At 42.5% G+C, this 19992-nt stretch overlaps 1 protein-coding gene across 1 annotated transcript in view; it reads right to left on the minus strand.

Annotated features, from left to right (window-relative positions):
• Positions 1-18298, minus strand: part of MCM10 (minichromosome maintenance 10 replication initiation factor) — a 37739-nt gene extending 19441 nt beyond the window's left edge. Inside the window, exons 1-10 of the mRNA XM_033162139.1 lie at positions 18233-18298; positions 17510-17827; positions 16389-16493; positions 15516-15644; positions 14520-14691; positions 7661-7826; positions 6413-6580; positions 4621-4737; positions 3223-3422; positions 2616-2716 (exon numbers count right to left, since the gene is read on the minus strand). Of these exons, the coding sequence (XP_033018030.1) occupies positions 2616-2716; positions 3223-3422; positions 4621-4737; positions 6413-6580; positions 7661-7826; positions 14520-14691; positions 15516-15644; positions 16389-16493; positions 17510-17827; positions 18233-18239 (1483 nt within the window). The 5' untranslated portion in view covers positions 18240-18298. The remainder of the gene's footprint in view (positions 1-2615; positions 2717-3222; positions 3423-4620; positions 4738-6412; positions 6581-7660; positions 7827-14519; positions 14692-15515; positions 15645-16388; positions 16494-17509; positions 17828-18232) is intronic.
• Between the last annotated feature and the right edge of the window lie 1694 nt (positions 18299-19992).

Below are 19992 nucleotides of genomic sequence, written 5' to 3' on the forward strand. Positions count from 1 at the left end.
ACTCGCAGGCTAGTCACAGGTGGTTGATGACGCCGAGTCCTGCTTGCCCCGCAAAGGAAATTCAAAACGAATTTCTAGCCCTTAGGAGGTATTTAAAACTGGACAAGTGAACAATCCCTACTAAAACTGCAGAAGCCTGTGAGACAGCTAAATAAATCTCCACTGGTTGGCAACTCTAAGGCAATGCAGCCTCAAGGAACACAACTTGTGTGTTGTGACTAGTCAAAATTATACTACTCGAAGCACACACAAAGAAGCCTAAACCTGGGATGAAAGCAGCGCACAGACTAAGAACAGCCTAGGCCAGTGGTGGCGAACCTATGGCACGTGTGTCAGAAGGTACTCAGAGCCCTCTCTGTGGGCACGCGCGCAGCCACCCAGGAGCTCCTGGCCACTTCCGCGTGGGGGGGGGGAGAGAGAGAGAGGAGGAACAGAGGAAGGCTCCCGCGACCAGCTGTTCCGCGGGGGTGGGAGGAGGAGAGGAGGGCTTGCAGGGTGCTCCATCCAAAGCCTGCGGCACCGCAACCAAACCTGACAAGCGCCTCTGGACTGGCTCCGCCTCCCTGTCATCAAGTCTGTTTGTGCCCAACCCGCCTTCCTGCTCTGCTCTTGGGCGCATTTAGAGTCGTGTGACACTGGCATGCGAGCGAAGTGCCGAGCGGGTGTGACTTTTGATGCTCCATGGCTTCTCTCCAGTCTGTTCCTACTCAGGAGTAAGCCACCTTGAGTTCAACAGGGTTTAACTCCCAGGTCAGCCATATAAAGAGAGCAGCCTAAGACAGGACTGCTAGGTTTACATGTTCGCTGGGCTTTCCCGCAGAAGCCAACAAAGAAATTCATTCTGTGGAGGCTGCGATCAAACGGCAGCTGAAGAAGTGGCAAAAGTAAAATAATAATAATAATAATAATAATAATAATAATAATAATAATACATTATTTTTAACCCAGCAGTCTGGCTGGGTTTCCCCAGCCACTTGGGGCAGCTTCCAACAGGATGTTAAAAACAGAGGAAAAACTTCAAATGTAAAATACTTCCCTGAACAGGGCTGCCTTCAGATGTCTTCTCAAAGTCAGATAGTTGTTTATTTCTTTGACATCTGATGCAAAGACAGGGCTCGAGCCTTTCTTCAGGGGAATATTTATTTATTTGTGTGTGTGCACACGCACACACACACACACATTTGTATGTGCACGCACAGACAATCATTATTATTCCAAATTAACAACTGGGAGAGGGTGGCTTTTAGTACAGCCCTCCAGTGTACACTAGTGTAGTGGCCAAAATGGTGGAACCTTCTGGAAAAAGTATATTTCCGAGGTTTGATGGCTCATACCACCACTTTTTTTGGAATAATACCAGTGCTTTTTTCTGTGGGGACACATACCCCTAAACGTTTTGTGAATTTAACAGGAGAAGAAATTCACTGTATTTATTTTTACCAATTTGAACTGTATTTTTCCCAATGGTGATTTTCTTGAGTCAAAATTAGAGTATTCCTAAACATTTTTAAAGGAAAAAGCACTGAGTTATACCATAAAATTATGTATGAATTTAAAGATAATTTAATGAAGAATGTAATGTAATAACTTTATGAAGGATTCTTTATTACTACTGTCAGGGATCCTCTTCCCTTTGGGGTTGCTCATGAGAAACGACCAGCTCTCCGGTGAGCTATAAAACTATTTATTGTTCATTAAGAATTACAGAGTCTTGAAGCATGACTGCTTAATCAGTTTCAGTTTCCCGGACTGCCGAGTTCTCCCGCGCGCGCCAACAGAGCCAACTGCTCGGCACTCTGAGATGACGTCTGCGCCTCCTCCTCCTCCCCCTCGTCTCACTCACTTGTCTGCTACTGACAATGTTTGACATCACCCCCTCCTCCGGAGACAATTCCTGATGGGGGCTGGGGGAGGAAGATGAATCTGTTTAAATTATAGGCAACTGCTCTCTATATCCCAGCAACCCCCCTTTACTGGAAGAATCGCTATCTTTTCTCCCAGCTGCAGCTTGCCCCTTTCTCTCCCCCTGCTCCTCCCGAGCAATCCCTCTTTCCCTGACAACTACAGCAGTCATAAAGAAGAAACGTGAAACACACAGAAAAAATGAGATACGTATACAGGTTAAATTGCCATCTTGGCACTTTGCGATAAATAAGTGGGTTTTGGGTTGCAGTTTGGGCACTCGGTCTCTAAAAGGTTCACCACCACTGGCCTAGGCATACTTTGGAAATTGGGAGCCTGCCTTGGAAATATACTTGTTCTTCCTTAGTCAGTCTCTGGAACATCTCCTCCCTCTCTCTTCCCTGAAGTATTAACCATGGTATCTTGCTACCTGTGAACCAAAAGTAACCGTCATCATCACCAGCCAAGTTTCATTCATGAGCCACAATTTGAAACAGGTTACGAGGAAACATGGTTAGGGTTGGCCATGGTTTGTACCAGCCTTCAAGTAACACAAAACCCTGAAGCTGACAGAGAAAGGGAGAGGGTGAAAGATTATACATTCCCAAGGCTGGCTCCCAACTGCAAACCATGGTTCACAGAGTCTTCTGCGCAACTATCCATGTTTGACGGATGCTAAAGACATTTTAAGAAAACAGAAGAGAGCATGTTACCCAGTTTCTGCTTGGTCTCCTGCAGAATTGCATCAACTCCCCTTACAACCAAATTGGACAGAGTTGTTTGGATTTTCTTCTTTGGAGCGGCTGCTGCTGCGCTGAAGAGGTAAAGCGGAGTGCAACTCAACAGAGGGAATGACATCACCCATATAAGTACTGGGGGAGGGGGAATTGCCCTGGTTGTGATTGCAGTAGTAGGGTAGTTAAAAACTGTGTCTCATTATCTGTTTTTTACTATCCAATTGCGTTCTGTGGGCCATTCACAGCATGTAGAAACCAATAAACCAACCACTAAAAACCTAAGCCACACAAAACATTTAACACAATGTGGAATAGCAGTTGAACATTTTGCACCAGCACAAGTCCACGGAGTCTTCCATACAAAGGGAAAATTTACTTTTGCCTCAGGCCTTGCTCACTGCCAATCTGTGGCCCCAGAAGGTTGCCCAAGTGAGAATGTGGTCCTCTGGCTGAAAAGGTCCCCTGCCCCCGTTTTAAACTGATCTAATAAAGTTAAATTCAGAAAAAAATGCAAGTGAACAACGTTCACAATCATCAGGAAGGGAACTTCCACAGAAGGACACTGAGATGTAGATTCTCTTACGCTGAAGCTGCATAAGCAGCTGAGGAAACCCCGCCGTAGTAAAAGCCATCCTGACAAAGCCTCTCTTTCAAGCCAAGGCTCTTCTTTGCTCTCCTTTTTGGAGCTCGGGAATCTGAGAAGGTAGACTGCAGGTCCGCCCGCTTTGAACTGAGCCGCCGGTACTGGGACTGGACATGATACTGGCAATATTCACATTCATTCTGAAGAAAGAGAAAGACAAGGGAGACGTCCTTGTGTAGTTGTCACCACAGAGCAAAGCATGAGAAAAGGAAACCTGCTTCTGTTTGCATTGGGCTCTAGCGGGAAAACCGGGAAATCAGAAGTTACCAGCAAACACTAAGCTTAGAAAAGTAAGGCACCAGTTGTCTCTGAGATGCCTTGCGGGAAACAACTAACAAAAATAATTATAATGAGGGTATTAAAATACGAAAAACTATAGCCCTTTATGGCAGACAGGAGTACACAAGGTGGCTTAAATCTCCTCCATGAGAAAAGCTTTGATCAAGTTAAAGTCAGTCATCTCTAGCGTGTGCCACTCCAAACCTGTAGCTACTTTCTGCAATCTCTCAGGTTCCCGATAGTACTCTTACCCCCAGCCTTCAAAATCTGGGTTGATGAGGTGTTTGGCTGACAAAAGGGCTATCCTACAAGCAACACATGCCTCAATACCAGCACTGCCCCAACCTTCATTAAGTTAGCAGAACTGGTATCCACGTGTGCAGAACCGGGCTGTCAGGGCAGGCGGCCTGGAGGATATATTTGGCATATCTGGGGAGACACTTGGAATGGAGATGCAGGAGGCAGGAAATGCCAAACCCACGTATTTGTACATGCAAATGGAAAAAGAGAAGAACCGCAACTGGGAGGAGTGGTATTGATCAAGGGATTTTGGCAGGCAAAATATGGAAGGGGACACATTAGGACTGAGCAGGGAAGAGTAGCTTTAGAAATCCTGTAACTGTCTTCCCCTGCCCTTTCCCATCAAAACCTGGTAAATTTTCAGTGGGGAGAAAAATAACAGGTGTGACTTTTGGCCATTTGCTGGGTGGACAGTTTGGCCCTCCAACACATGTGAGGTCAACATCTCTGCTCTAATATAAAGGGCTGCCAATATGGTGGCTGTGGGCACGTACGGTATGTGCCAATAGAGCCTTTCCTGGTGACCACAGGGTCCCCTCCCCGCTCTGAAATCAAGCTTGGAAGTAGCATTGGACTCTAGGCAACACAGTAGGTGTGGTGCCCACGTCAGCTTGCAAATGTGCCCATCAGCCCCCAAAGTCAGCAACCTCTGCTATAAATTGTGACTAGCACAATCACAAAACTAAACCGTAAGCCCTCAGGTGACACTGCACAAGCTCACACTAAAGCACAGTGTAATGTCAGATGAGCTATACATACCAGGTTAACCATCTGTGCACAGGGCTCGCCATTTTTCTTCCTCGCTTTACAGGTTCCCAAGTCCATGGCCTCACCCAGAAGTAAGATCTTCTGGGGATGATCGACAGACACACACACCTAACCAGAAGAAGTACAACACACTTCAGTATACAGAGAGACGATGGGACTCATCTCAGTCCAGGGGCATTAGCTTTCACTGGAGGTAGTGCTTTAAGTGCCATTATCAAGTGAAAATTTGTGTCTCTGTGAGAAGTCAGCAGGGGTCCACAGATTTTGACTCTGCTCAGTCACCAGTTGTTTCTAGCAGACACCAAGGCTTGGCTTTCCCATTTCCTGCTCCGAAAAGATACAGGAAAATGTGTGTTCCTTTTGTTTGCTCCCCAGCAAAGTTTTTATTTATTTATTAAAAAGATAGATAGATAGATAGATAGATAGATAGGGGAGAATGGTAGATAGGCTGTTTATATTTGTAGCAATGCATCTCCTCTTCAAGCCATGAAGAGTCCGAGCCAAGATGCCGCCTGGTGCTATTTTGAAACAGGGACTCTCTGCCCCTTTTCATTGCTAGCAAGGGTATCTAAAAATTATTTCTGTCAAAAAACACAATATTACTCCAATAGTGGACTATACTGGCAGGCACTTGCATTTTCTCCACCTCCACGCCCTTCGCCCCTGGCTTGATAGCTGCCACCAGGTGAAAAGAATGCAGCATTTCCTCAGCCTTGAATAGGATCTCATTCAACAGGGCACCTGGATGTGACTGGGATGCTCTGCCAGTAACCATATGAGATTTAGTCCGAGGACAAACACCATTTTTTTCTTTTTCATCAATGTTATCCTTTTCATACACAGCATTCTTTTGAACTGAAAATTGCCAAGGATTCCGTCCAGGGCTCGAATTAACATCATGCTATGCCAAGGGTTCTGTGCCACTTCTTCCTTAAAACCTTGAGAAGTGGTGGGAGGACTTTCCACACACAGGTGCACAATCCTTCCTCTGTGGGTCTATGACATCTGCATCCCTCCCACTGCCTCATTGCTACACATCATGGTCAGGACAACCGCCATTTCCTAACAAACCCCATACCCTGCTTAACAAAAACCTCAGCAATGAGGCTAGATCAGGTCAGGTCAGATGAGTGAGAGATCCAATAAAAGCAGAGAGTGAAAGCAACCTCTGGATCTGTTGGGCGAGGCATCTGCAAGTAAAGAGAACTGCTTTATATGATAACTGTTTGCAAATCAAAGCCTTCTGCAAACTTGTTACAGCTCTATTTTCTCTTAGTCAATCTCACCAACTTCTTCCCTCAGCTAACTGCCACCAGGCCTCATCTCCCGAACAAAATCTGAACTTGAAGCCAGCCAATGTGATCAGAGCTGCAGTGTTCAGCTACGCTATTTGCCTTTACAGAGGTTTCCAGTGATATGTACCCTCTGCAAAGGGGATACAAAGACAGAGCCCTTGCTTCCCTCATAGTCAGAGGCCCTCCATGCACTGAGCAGCCATCAAGAGAGGCAAGGGTTTGCTACTTCAAGGTGTAGTTAAAGAGAAGCCTCCAAAGACTTCCTGTGTGACAGACACAACTGTGGCCAAGGAGCAGGAATACTTATATGGGGAGACAGAGAAAACGAAGGATTTCCTCATCTTTTCTACACTGGTGTCTATGCAAAGCATGTTATGCAATATGCTTGCTAGAGTTCCCTATGGGGAAATCAAGAAACTGTATGTCAAAAAAACCAAAATCACCTGTTTTTAAATATATGTTTTATATAGAGACAGATGTACACACACCTCGTCTGATCCTTCTCTTGGTTTCATGAGATTAGCATTGAGTAGTCCTATGACCGTGCCTTGCTCTGTCTTCCAGTGATCTTTGTGAACATCACCAAACAGAAACAATGAGACGCAGCGGCTGAAGTCACGCAGGTCATTCAAGCGCCAGATGCTGAAGGTTCTACCCTGGATATGCAGAGCAAATAGAAAGAACAAAATAACTACAATCCTTCAAGTCAGCCTTAAAATAATCACCATCACCAGAGAAGTTGTTATATACACAGCAAGATGTCTGCTGCAAAGGTGTTTAATAGCACAATCCTATGCATATTTACGCAGAAGTCCCACTGTCTTCAATGGAGCTTGCTCCCTAGTAAGCGTTTAAATTGTCCCAGGAAGTGTTGATCCAATTCTACAGAGGCATCACTGAAACTGTTCTCTGTAATTCTATAACAGCTTGGTATGGTACAGCCTCCAAGAGAGACAAGAAAAGGCTCCAACGAGCTGTAAGAATTGCAGAAAGGGTAATTGGTGTTAGCTTGCCTTCAATAGAGACAATTTATACTACCCGAGTTAGGAAGAGAGCAGAGAGAATTGTAGCAGATCCTTTACATCCCGGTCATCATCTGCTTGATTTACTTCCATCTGGACGTCGCTACAGGACTTCATATACAAAATCGGCCAAGCACAATAATAGTTTTTTCCCTTGTGCCATTAAATTGTTAAATTCATAGTTGTATAGCTGAAGGGGAGGTAAAATATGGGTGGGGTTTCTTTGCTTCTTTGTATTGTGAGAGGAACAGTGTCTGTATGTTTACATTGCAATGTAGCCGAAACAAACTCCAAGTATGTTGGAAAATGTACTTGGCCAATAATAAATTATTCCTTATTCCTTATTATTACGATGACCTGCTTTGGGAAGCAGCTACTTTGAATGCTTTAACCATAGCAGCCGCTATGGTTTGTTTTCAGCCAAGCACTGTCTATACTCCATATACTGACCAATCACTATGTGCTGCATGAATAAGTACTTCCTTTTATCTGCCAACGTTCAGCTTCATCAGGAATGTGGCGAGGACAGCCACACCTGTGATGGTATTTACAGCACCAGTACTGCAAGAGGGCAGAGGGCAACATTCAAGGTGCCCAAGAGGACTGTAGGCTTATTCATACATTAAACAAAACAAGAATTTTGAGGTGGTAACCAATTTTTCACTTCAACAAAATGTCGTACTTGGGAGGACATAATATCATAAAACCATTTACATTATTGGAGCTCTGAGGCGTGGCTTTCTTTATGATGACTCCAAACGTTACCCAGTCTGTTTCCTCAAGGTTTAATGAAGCAAGCTTGTCTTGCAATTGAGAAAGTCTAATAAACTTTCGGCCTGTCATTTTTCTTTCCATCTCAACAGAGGATACACGGGGTTTTCTGCAATGAAAACAAGGAGGAAACTATTAGAATGACAAAGGGATAGGGAAACGTCCATCAAACCTACAAGGTGGAGCTCAACCAAATACCCTGGACTCAGGGCAACAAGAGGGGGCTCATCACTAGTCTGTTTCCAGCCCAGGGAAAGCAGGAGTGTGGAGTTTCAAAAATACACAGAGCTCAGGACTTCCGTTGGCGCCATTACCGATCGGCAGGGTCCCTTCCCAGTCCGGGAAGGTGCCGACGTTGCCAGGGGCGATTCGGCCCCTTAAAAACCTCAGATTGAGAGTTCTGAGGACTTGGGGATTCGGCAGATGCCCTTTGTGCCTCCTTCGCCCCCCCCCCCCGGTAAGCTCTAGTAAGAGCTGCCGAGAGCGGGCGAGGTGGTAGGCGCGGGCGCTTGAATCGACCGCTTGCCTGACACCGTGCTGCAGCATTGCCGGCGGATTAAGAGCGCTTCATCCTTCCTTTAATTGGATTGAAAGATTGGACACTGTAAGTAAAGAGCATCATTTATAAAAAATTTCAGAAGATTTGGTCCGGAGGGAGATGTAAAAATGGAGTCCGTCTCCCCCTGTTTACGATAGGACTGTAGTAACGGGACTATTAGTACAGCCGAGAACTTTTCAGAAGTTTTTAAAAGTTTAAAATTTGGAAGAAGCAAGCCCCCTGAAGGGTAAAACCTTGTGGGGGGGGCAAGAAAGTGGGACTTTAAAGTGTTTTAGAAGATCTAATTTAAAAAAGGAAGTCCTGCGCGCCCTCTGGATTACGGAAACCGGGTCAGTCTGCAGGCAACCATTGTGACATAAAGAACTGAAAGTACTGTTTGATACATTGTTTCCGACTTGAATTTACTGCTACTTTGAAACCTGTGGAAACCCTGGGAAGACTTTGAAGGGTCAGAAGGAGCAGAAAGCCACTTTGAAACAGTTTGGATTTGTACAAAAACTTTTGGTTACTGTTTTGACTTTGCCTGAAAGTGAAACAGTACTCTTTTGTGGTTAGCTACTGGAATTACAGACTGAGTGGAGAAGGTCCCTCTAGTGGCCATAAATAAATAGCACTCTGGACAGTTTAAAGTGACTTTTGGAATTCCCAGAGCCCAGAAGTACATCTGCAGCTGGGTGACCTTGAGAATGGATGATGATAAAACTACACCAGCACAAACTGTGAAGAGGAGAGATCAAAGAAAAGGCTCTATGAAAACATTTGAGGAGCAAATTTTAGCACAGTTGGCCGTCTTGCAAGCAGGTCAGAACTCTATTTCAGAACAACTGAAGCAAAATACTCAGGAGGTGCGCCAGAATACAGAGACGCTTGATAGATTGGGCAAGGAGGAGGGTTTGATGAAGGCAGAAATAAAGCAAAATAAGGAACAACTTACAGAAGTGCAAACACAAATGAATGCTATTGAAAACGTCAGACTGAGGGTGGTGGACCAACAGCAGGAGGATCTACTGATTCAGTTGGCAATGGTAGAATTGAGAGAGAGACAGACCAACTTGAGAATCAGAGCGCTACCAGAACTGGAAAAAGAAGACCGTAAAACATTTTTGATTGAGAAGTTGGCAGAATTTTGGGATTTACAGGAGGAGGAGTTGAACAAAATAGTGGTGAGAGCATTCAAATTTGGAGGCAAAAGTAAGAAAAGGAAAACAGTTAATGATTGTATGATTGAATTTCGGACCAGAGAAGACAGAGATAAAATATTGGAACTTCACTACGCAAGAAACTTGGAGATTGGTAACCAGAAGATCATATTGTTTAAAGACATTCCTCAATACCTCCTCGATCTTAGGAAGAAATATATTGACGTGACTACAGTTTTAAAGAAGAAAGGAATCTTTTTCCGGTGGGAGTTTCCACAAGGTCTCTCTTTCAAGTATAAAGAGCGGAAGGTAAGAATAAGATCGGTTGAGGAGAAGCAAAAGTTCCTGGATAAACATTCAGAGGACTTTGATGAAGGAAAACAACAAGAGAAGCTTCTGGGAAGGTTGGGAATACCATCTTCAAGACTACCAGCTAGGCCGGAACAGGACGACGACGACGTCGATTCATTAGGAGCAGCAGCACCGATACCCGACAAAGAGTAAAAATGGCGTTAAGATTTTTGACGTGGAACATAAGAGGCCTTAACTCAAAGGCCAAGAGGAACCGGGTAAACCATATATTGAACAAACAGAATCTGGATGTAATTTGTTTACAAGAGACTCATGTAACGAGAACACACAGAAGAGTGCTACAGAATAAAAAATTAGGACAAGATTTTATTTCATCAGACAGTTAAAAAGAGGAGTGGTGATATATGCAAAGGAAAAGTACAATCCAAAGCTACTTTTTAAGGATAATGAAGGAAGATATGTGGCAATAGAAATGAATGTGCAAGGAGAAAATTTTTTAATTCTGGGAATCTACGCACCAAATGATGCCAAAGTGGAATTTTACAAAAGAATCCACAACATATTATTGGACTATTTGGACTACAAAATTATCTGTATGGGAGATTTGAATGGTGTGGTCTCCACACTGATGGATAGGTCACAAAGAACTAAGTTTTCTAACAAAGGAAGATTACCAAAATCCTTCTTTGAGATGACGGACAATCTGGATTTAATTGACACATGGAGACTGCGCAATCCTCTGGAAAGGGAGGCAACTTTCTTTTCAGAGGCGGTGTTAGCTTGGAGCAGGCTCAATTATATTTGGATTACAAAAGACTTGGCACCAAGAATCACTAAGGTACAGATAGACCCAAAAACATGTTCGGATCACAACTCAGTTCAACTGGAATTAAAATTGACTTTGCAAGGTTCATTCAGATGGAAGATGAATGATTTGCTTCTAAGAAATGAAAAAATTATTGAAAAGGCCCAAAGAACCCTAAAAGACTATTTTGAAATTAATTTGAAAACGAATTTGGAAAAGAGGGTGATTTGGGACGCAAGCAAAGCGGTAATGAGAGGTTTTCTGATCCAGCAAAATGCAATTAGAAGGAAAGAGCAAAATGAGAAGAAAAATGTTTAGAAAAGATTAAGGAAAAAGAGGAGAAATTGAGATGCAAACCAAAAGATCAACAGATACAAAAAGAAATCAAAGTGTTACAAGTACAGTTTTCAAATTTGATAAATCAAGAAATAGAGTGGAAAATTAAATGGCTGAGACAGAGAACCTTTGAATCGGCAAATAAGTGTGGGAAGTTATTGGCTTGGCAATTGAAGAAGCGTCAGAAACAGAATAACATTACAAATCTAATGGATGAGGGAAAAAGTATTGAAGATCCTAAGGATATTAGGAAATGCTTTCAGAAATTCTATAAGCAATTATATAAGAGAGAAAAACAGGACAGTGATTTGATCCAACAGTTTTTGGAGAAAAATGGAATGCGTAAGATACCAGAGGAGAAAAAAACTATGCTCAATCTCCCTATTACAAAGCAAGATATAGAAGAAGCAATTAAAGCTATGCAATTGGATAAGGCTCCAGGACCGGACGGCTTAACAGCGAAATACCGGTACTACAAAGTCTTAAAAGACTGGATGATTCAACAAATGATGTATGTATGTAACGAAATACTACAGGGGAAGAGGGCACCAGAGTCTTGATTACTCTGATACCGAAACCGGATACAGAAAAAACACAAGTCAAGAATTACCGACCAATCTCATTATTGAATGTGGATTACAAAATATTTGCAAATATTTTGGCCAAGAGACTGAAGGGCGTGTTGAAGGAGTACATTCACAATGATCAAGCAGGTTTTTTGCCGGAAAGGCACCTGAATGGAAATATAAGGAATATAGTGGATGTGCTGGAAAGATTAGAAAAGAGAAGTAATACAAGAGCAATTTTAATGTTTGTTGATGTGGAGAAGGCCTTTGATAATATTTCTTGGAACTTTATGAAACAAAATTTCTACAAGATGGAGATGGGAGGTAATTTTATGAACGGAATAAATGCAATATATCAAGAACAGAAAGCAAAAATTATTGTTAACAATGTGGTTTCAGAGGAAATAAGAATTGAGAAGGGAACAAGACAAGGGTGCCCTCTATCCCCATTACTTTTCATTTCGGTCCTGGAAGTCCTACTAAATATGATTAGGCAAAATGAGGACATTAAAGGAATAAGAGTGGGAGAAAGAGAATACAAAGTGAGAGCGTTTGCGGACGACTTGGTTTTAACCCTACAGGATCCAGAAAACAGTGCAGTATGTGCACTGGAAACAATTCAACATTTCGGGCAGGTCGCAGGTTTCAAGTTAAATAAGACTAAAACTAAAGTTCTAATCAAAAATATGAGTAAAGAGGAGAGCACAAGATTGGAAAGACAAACAGGGCTTAGCTTTGTGAAGAAAGTAAAATATTTGGGTGTTAACATGACTGCAAATAATTTAAACCTATATAGAGACAACTATGAGAAAGTATGGAATGAGATAAAGAGAGATTTAGAAATGTGGACTAGATTGAAATTGTCATTATTAGGTAGAATTTCTGTGATAAAAATGAATGTTTTGCCAAAAATGTTATTCTTGTTTCAGTCGTTGCCAATTATTGATAAGATGGACTGTTTTAAAAGATGGCAGAAAGATTTAACGAAATTTATCTGGCAGGGAAAGAAGCCCAGGATTAAATATAAGATTTTAATAGATGCAAAAAATAGAGGGGGATTCTCCCTGCCAGATTTAAGAACCTATTATGAGGCAGCAGCTTTCTGCTGGTTGAAAGATTGGTTTCTGTTAGATAATGCTGATGTATTAGATTTAGAAGGACACAACAATGTTTTTGGTTGGCATGCTTATTTATGGTATGATAAATGTAAAGTACACAGTGGGTTTAAGAAACATATAATTAGAAATTCTCTGTTTAAAATTTGGATGAAATATAAGGTTTTTATAGAAAGCAAAACACCCAGATGGTTATCACCTTTGGAAGCCAAGGCACATAAAAGTACAAACTTGGATCGACTATGGCCGAAATATAAAGACATTTTAACACAAGAAGGACAGAGTTTTAAGTTAAAAACTTACGAAGAACTGAAAGATCAAGTTACAAACTGGCTACAATATCATCAGATTAATGAAACATTTAAAGAAGATAGGAAAGTTGGTTTTCAGATAGAAAAATCCAAGTTGGAGACAGAATTATTAGAACCGAAAAGTAAAAATCTTTCCAGAATGTATAATTTGTTACTGGGGTGGCACACACAAGATGAGTTAGTGAAATCGGCAATGATTGAGTGGGCAAAAGACTTGGGGCACAACATTATGATGGAGGATTGGGAGAGACTGTGGAATCAAAATATTAAATTCACAGCATGCAGCTTACTAAGGGAGAACTTTATGAAGATGATTTACAGGTGGTATTTGACCCCTGTTAAACTGGCAAAAATGCATCATGGTTTAAGTAATAAGTGTTGGAGATGTAAGCAATCTGAAGGAACTTTTTTTTCATATGTGGTGGACGTGCCCTAAGGTGAAGGACTTTTGGGAAAAGGTTTATAATGAATTGAAAAAAATTCTCGACATACTTTTAAGAAAAAACCTGAAGCCTTTTTGTTAGGCATTTTAGGTAAGGACATTCCGAAATGTGATAGAAATTTAGTTTGGTATGCCACAACAGCAGCAAGAGTTTTAATAGCAAAGAACTGGAAATTGGAAGAGTTACCTACTATTGAACAATGGCAGATGAAGATGCTGGAGTATATGGAACCTGCGGAAATGACTGGGAGAATCCGTAATCTGAGAGACGACGCGGTGGAGAAAGAATGGGGAAAATTTAAATTGTATTAAAAAAAGTATTGTAATATTTAAAATTTTTGTTTTTAGAAGAAGGATAGGCTGTCATATGTACAATTTGAAGTAAATAATGGAAATTTTAGGAGATTATAGATACAGAAATAGATTTGGTAATGGTTTTAGATATAAATGGTTTTAGATTTAAAATGTTTTAATTTTAAGATTGAATAGTATTCATAAAACATGTGATAATGGTTAAATTCGGAAGTTACGTGAAATATTCTTAAGGGACGTAAATAAGGGGAAACAGGAGGAAGTCTGTAAAAGATGATAAGAAAATGGAGTTTTTTAGTATGATGAAGTATTTTTTGGTGTTATTTTTGGATGTTTTTCTTTATTGTTTTGTATTTTGTCTTTTGTTTTTTTTTGTTAAGTTTGTATTGGTTGTTGTTTTTGGAAAATACAATAAATATTATTTGGAAAAAAAAATACACAGAGCTCAGAATTGGGTATGGGATGCAAAAATCAGCTTCCTGAGCATCTCCACTTTCATTTTTTTTTAAAAAAAGACACAAAGACATGTTTCTACCTATTAAGACTAAAAAAAATATATGCATGAAGACAATTCAGTCTCAGAAACTAACATCTAAGCTTTTCAATTGCTGAAATCTGTGCTCTAAACAGTCCTTTGCCATGATAAAAAGATGTAAAAGGGACGATGGGAACAAGTTTCATTTGCTGTTGCTATTATGTAATCCTGTTTAAGTTTGAATTCAATAAAGTATGTTTTTAAAAAAAATATTCAAAAGAAATGATGCACTTAATTTGCAGCTTTCATGCAGAAATAAAAATCCATAAATTCGTGGTGCAGATTTTTTAAAAAAATTAATATTAGCAGTTTTAGGTCACAAGCTATACTCAAGGAACAAACTCAACATTTCCCCCATAAGCTTGTTGACCTTAGCCTCAGTCCAGAGAAGGTTTCAAAGGAGACTTCTTGACTATTCACACCGGCATTCTTTGGCCCTTGCGATCTCTGACTGGTGCCCAAATCAGGTGTGTTCCCAGTCATGGTCTTCAGAGGCTGAGGCGACAAACCTGAAGCTGGTTTTGCAGCATGTCTTTTATTCTCTGTAAGAGGAACAGGGGGAAAAAGAAACAGTCACACCTTGTGAAAGGCACAGTTGAACTTTTTTCAGAAAAAGAATATTTGGCAAAAACTAATTTTGCAATAATATGTTTTTACCTTCCCGTCCCGCTGCCAAAAGCTAGCCGTTTTGAGCTAGAAGCAGTGGCTGACACAGTAAGTCCTGGTGGCTGTGTGCTACCAGGAACCTCTGAGTACCAGTTGCTGGGAAGCCCAAGAAGGGAGGGCTGCTGTGCTCATCTCCTCTGTGCAATTTCCCATAAGTACCCGGTTGGTGAGAACTGGATGCTGGACTAGTTGGGCCTTAGGTCTGATCCAGCAGGGCTCTCCGGTGTAAACACCATCTCCCTCAGCATCAGTCCCTCTTCAGCACACATGCCTGTAATTCACACATGTACAGGCTTCCCATGCTCAACACATTTCAAACTCTGCAGGCAGAATTATATCCAGCCTGCCTGGTACATTCTTGCTGCAGAATTCACAAGGTAGTAAGCCCATTTTCTTTAGGGGTGATCTGGGATTATGTGTGACCTTCTTCATTATAGCTCTATTCCAGAGTAAGTGGTACTAAGCACCCAGTGTAAGATTCGGGGTTGTTTTCCACTGAGTTGCAATTACTAGTCATGCTGCCAAGACAATACATAAGATCAATTCTTTTGACAAAGTATCTACATTGGCAGCATCAAAAATATTCAGCAACATTAATTTTTGAAAACAAGCAAAGTAATAATTATCATTTTTGTGAAAATGAAATTCAAAACATCGTGCACCAACTGACGTGACTGAGAACAAATATTGACTACTATACCTGACAGCAAAGGTTTCAGCTTCTGGCCCTGGCCTGTGTTTGGGGTCAATGCAGGACAGCTGAGCTGGGCTGAGAAACAAGGTGACTCATGAAGCTTTCTTTGCTTTAAGGGGGCAGCAGGAGACGTACCTGGTTAAGAAATGAAAGAATATTTAAAAGACTTACATTGCACTCTTGCACATATTTACAATATGTAATGGGGTTACTCCCTAGTTAAGTGCATTTTAAAGACTGCAGCCCTAATGGCTTCCTTGATAATAAATTATGAACTGACCCAGATGGTGAAACAGAGTGTGCAAACTCAAGTTAGGGTCAGGGGTGGGCAGCCGGTGACCTTCCAGCAGTTTTTGGGACTCCAGCTTCCATCACTCCACTCCCAGCCAGCATGGTCAATGGTCAGGGATGATGGTAGCTGGTGTCCAGCAACATCTGAAAGACCTCATGGTCCTCATGGTTGAGTTAAGACACAGCTTTATGTTGCCCAGGCATCTGAGCTAGAGCAACAGAGAAGAAACAAGCCTCTTAAATAAAACATCCTGTATATTAATAGCAAACTCAGTTCTACTCCTTATGCAGCCAAAGCAGCAGTACCTATGGAGGGATTAGCATGCAAGATTTGCTGGCGTACAAAAATGGAGATGGTACGTCCTTCATTTTGAGGGACGAGAAGCATATGTTTCCATATTTTTCAGTCGGGATTTTTTGGACCATCAATGCACCAACCTTCAAGTTCATGGGTAATCAGGCTGGTTTTTATAAAAATCCACACAATCAAATAGAATCCTTTGATACTACTAAGGATTACCACAATAACCTAGCAATAAGCTTGAGTTTAGATGATGAACAGCTACATAAGACAAATAATCCAGTTACCAGAACTTTTCTTGCTAGGGGCCATGTTAGCAGGCTGCCCTATTGCTGTCTTTTGCAGTTGCTCCTGGAGTGTCTTCATCTGTTCCTGCAATTTCCTCAGTTCATCTAAGATGAAAAGAATAAAAGGACATTTAAAAAGTATATCCTATTTAAATTCATGGTTAATTAAACAGTCATTTTTCATCAATAAAAATAACTTAGGTGAAAAGTAAAGTGCATAAACAAAAGTGGAATTTTCTCCGTGTTCCCTGTAAATTGCCCAGCTCTCACTCCCCAAGAGCCAGGCTTTGATAGGTGATCACCTGTGATACAGTTGGCTCCATTTAACACCGCACCATACTGGATTTCTCTCTGATCCCAAACCATCATTTCTGCCGCCTTGAATAATGTGAAATGCTTAACACAGTGATGTCCAAATTTTTTTCTAAGAGGGCCAGATTTGATGAAGTGAAGGGCCGTGAGGGCAGCCAAAGTTGTTGACTTTTTTAGGATTGTAGTTGTTGAGCTTTTTTGGGGATTTTACCCCAGGAAATAAACTGCCACAGGGGAGGGATTGGGCCCCCGAAATGGACTTTGGACATGCCTGGCTTAACAAGTGTCACTACAACCTCTACACTGTCCCTAGTTCTATCCTTCCTAATCTGTGCCATGAGAGAACACAGGGGTGTTTGAGTCTAGAGGCCCTTGAGTATTTCCCTATCCTCCCACTTGCTTTCAAATCGAAACCTTCAGCTTGAAGGCACAGAAGGAAATCTTCCGAGAACAAAGGAGCCTAGAGCACAGCACAGAGGTACTTCACATGATCCAAGCGTATCATCTCTAGGGCAGCTCTGAACAGATCCCACTGCGCCACGCTTGTGGAGTCCTGTAAAATCCATTATTTCTTCCATAGCCACAATTTGGTCAGTTAAAAATCCATATGAACCTAAGCACTGAAATCGGCACAAACCTAAGAATCCACTTTCCAAATCCAAGGAAAAAGCCAGTGGTGAGGGAGGATTCGGCTAGATTAGATTGTGCGTTGAAAAATCTTTTGCATTAATAGGTATGGTTAAGACAAAAGCCTCAGGTTTGCAAGCTGAGCAACTTTAAAACATCCAAAATGAAAGAATGATTTTTACCTTGCAGATGTTGATTGGTCTTCTCCTTTTCAGCTAGAGAATGAGACGTTTCCTGCACAGTTTTCTCCTCCTCTTCCTCCGACAGGTCACCCACATCTCCAAACAACTCAGACAGATTTTCTTTGCAGCTACTGGACTCTCCCTCATCAGCTTCCACTTCCTCGGTATAGGATTCATCATCTTCTGCATCAAACAGCTCATTATAATAATCTGGTTCTCCATCTGCAGCCACATTAACACCATTCTCCTCACACTCCAGCCCCACGCCTGCCTCATTCTCCTCTAACAGGGAGGCTAGCAGGTCCAAGTTATCATCACCTGGAAGAAAATAAAAAGGACCAACTTACCAGGGCTCAGATGACACACAACCCCCAGCCCCAATACAATGCAAGTGTGCATCTAATGAGAGCCCCGATTAGAAAACAGACAGTGCTTAATTTAGTTCCAGTATTCAAGCCAGCTCAGAAATGATGTTCCGAAAAGAAAAAGGGATGCAGTTCAGCAGCAGAGCACATCAAATAATTCTGCACAGGAATTCACAAAGTTCAAGTTCTTCAAGCATCCCTCCACATGCCACAGCGCTGCCATTTGTCTGGCTGAAAAGAACAGAATGGGACTGCCTCCAAATCAACTGGCAACAACCTTCTCTTCCTGGCTGGTTGCATATGGAGCAGTGACAACAAACTGAATGGCTTTAGAAGATTAGACAAATTCAAAACTCACCATCCATATTTTTTCCAGCAGAGACTTAACTGAAGAATTCATGTACCCTAGAGACACAAAAGAACAACAATATAAACATGTAATGCCTAATAAATGAAGCTAATTTCTGTGGAGTGCCATAAATTTAAAAGGCTAGCAGAAGGTTAATGTATCACTAACATTCAAAGCCGCAGAGAAGCCATGTAGAACTAAGACCTGAGTGGAGAAGCAGACGAGAGGTGTATAATCAATAAATGCTAGGGCTCTCATCGGCCTTGCATGGACCAAGATAACAACCCTTTTCAGTAGAATACACCCCAACAGTCCAATCCCTAGTATTACTTATTCACAGAAAGTATGAGTAAGTACTCTGACTCCACAGCTGGAGGCAGCAATGCTTCTTAATTCCAGTTACTGGAAACCTCAGGAGGGGAGAGATGCTCTTGTGCTCTGATCCTGCTCCTAGGTTTCCCATAACAGGCATCTGGTTGGCTGCTTTGACAGTGATCTTTCTCTTGCCTTGAATAGTCCAGCTGATCACAGAATCCTAGAGCCGGAAGGGACCCCCCCCAGGGTCATCTAGCCCAACCCCGTGGTGCAGTGGTTTCAACTAAACCCTAGGGGCGGCAGGTCACCCAACCTCTGGATCCAGAAAGAACGCTGCTCAACGGCAAAAAGCATTACTGCTACCGACCCGATAGATCCAGATGCCACTGGGGCCTCGCTTTTATTTCTCGCAACGGCAGGAAAGAATCACACCTGACCCTTTGTGGATTTGCGATGCTGCTTTGCCTTGTGGTTATTTGGTGTTTGTGAGCCGCTTTGGTTTTTGAATGAGATTCCCTCGCCCGCCAAGAAGAGACACGCGAGATCCTCGGGGAGGCGGGCCAGGCGCCTTCGCTCTCTCGCCCGGGCCGCCCACGGGCGCCTCTTTTCCGGCTCTCGGGCGCCTTTCGCCTTTCTGCGCGTGGCCCTTGGGGGCCGCCTCACCTTTTCCCTCCGGGGCTCCTACCCTGCCTCACCTCCTTCCTCCGGCGCCGCTCTTCTTCGCCTCCCTCTTCGCCGCGCTCCCGCCAGAATTCCAACTCGACGGCCCGCCCGACGCTCCGCCCCGAACCCACGTGGTCCGACCCGGAAAACTAAAACCTGCGGCCCCGCCCTCTCTCTTCCGAGCTCTCTCGTTAACGCGCATGCCCAAGAAAGGAGGCTTCCTCGTCCGCTGCGTGGGTCACGGAATCCTAGAGCTATGAAGGGGGCGAAATAAGAAGAGTCGCTCTTCAGGTTTCTAGAGAGAAACCTTCCTGGCTCCTTAGGGAGCGTTTTAAAAGAATAGTAATGGTTTTCCCAAAAAAAAAAAAAAAATACTCCCCATGGCGTAAGTGCCCACAGAAAACAATGTTCTCCAGGATTTTTACAGAGCGTGTCTCACATACTGCAAGGGAGAAGGGCTGGCCCTGCGCTGGAAACACTGTTAGGACAGCTCTGCAAACTAGTCCATTTTGTATTTCTAGTTACAGGCAGTGCTTTTTTTTCTAGCGCTACTCAAGGGCAGTGTTTTTCAACCTTTTTTGGGCGAAGGCACACTTGTTTCATGAAAAAAATAACGAGGCACACCACCATTAGAAAATGTTAAAAAAATTAACTCCGTGCCTATATTGACTATATATAAAAGAAATTTTTCACTTTTTCCCACGGCACACCAGGCAACATCTCACGGCACACTAATGTGCCGCGGAACAGTGGTTGAAAAACACTGCTCAAGGGTACACAATAGCAGCATC

Source organism: Lacerta agilis, chromosome 10 (genome assembly GCF_009819535.1).
Source record: "Lacerta agilis isolate rLacAgi1 chromosome 10, rLacAgi1.pri, whole genome shotgun sequence".
Taxonomy (NCBI): Eukaryota; Metazoa; Chordata; class Lepidosauria; order Squamata; family Lacertidae; genus Lacerta; species Lacerta agilis.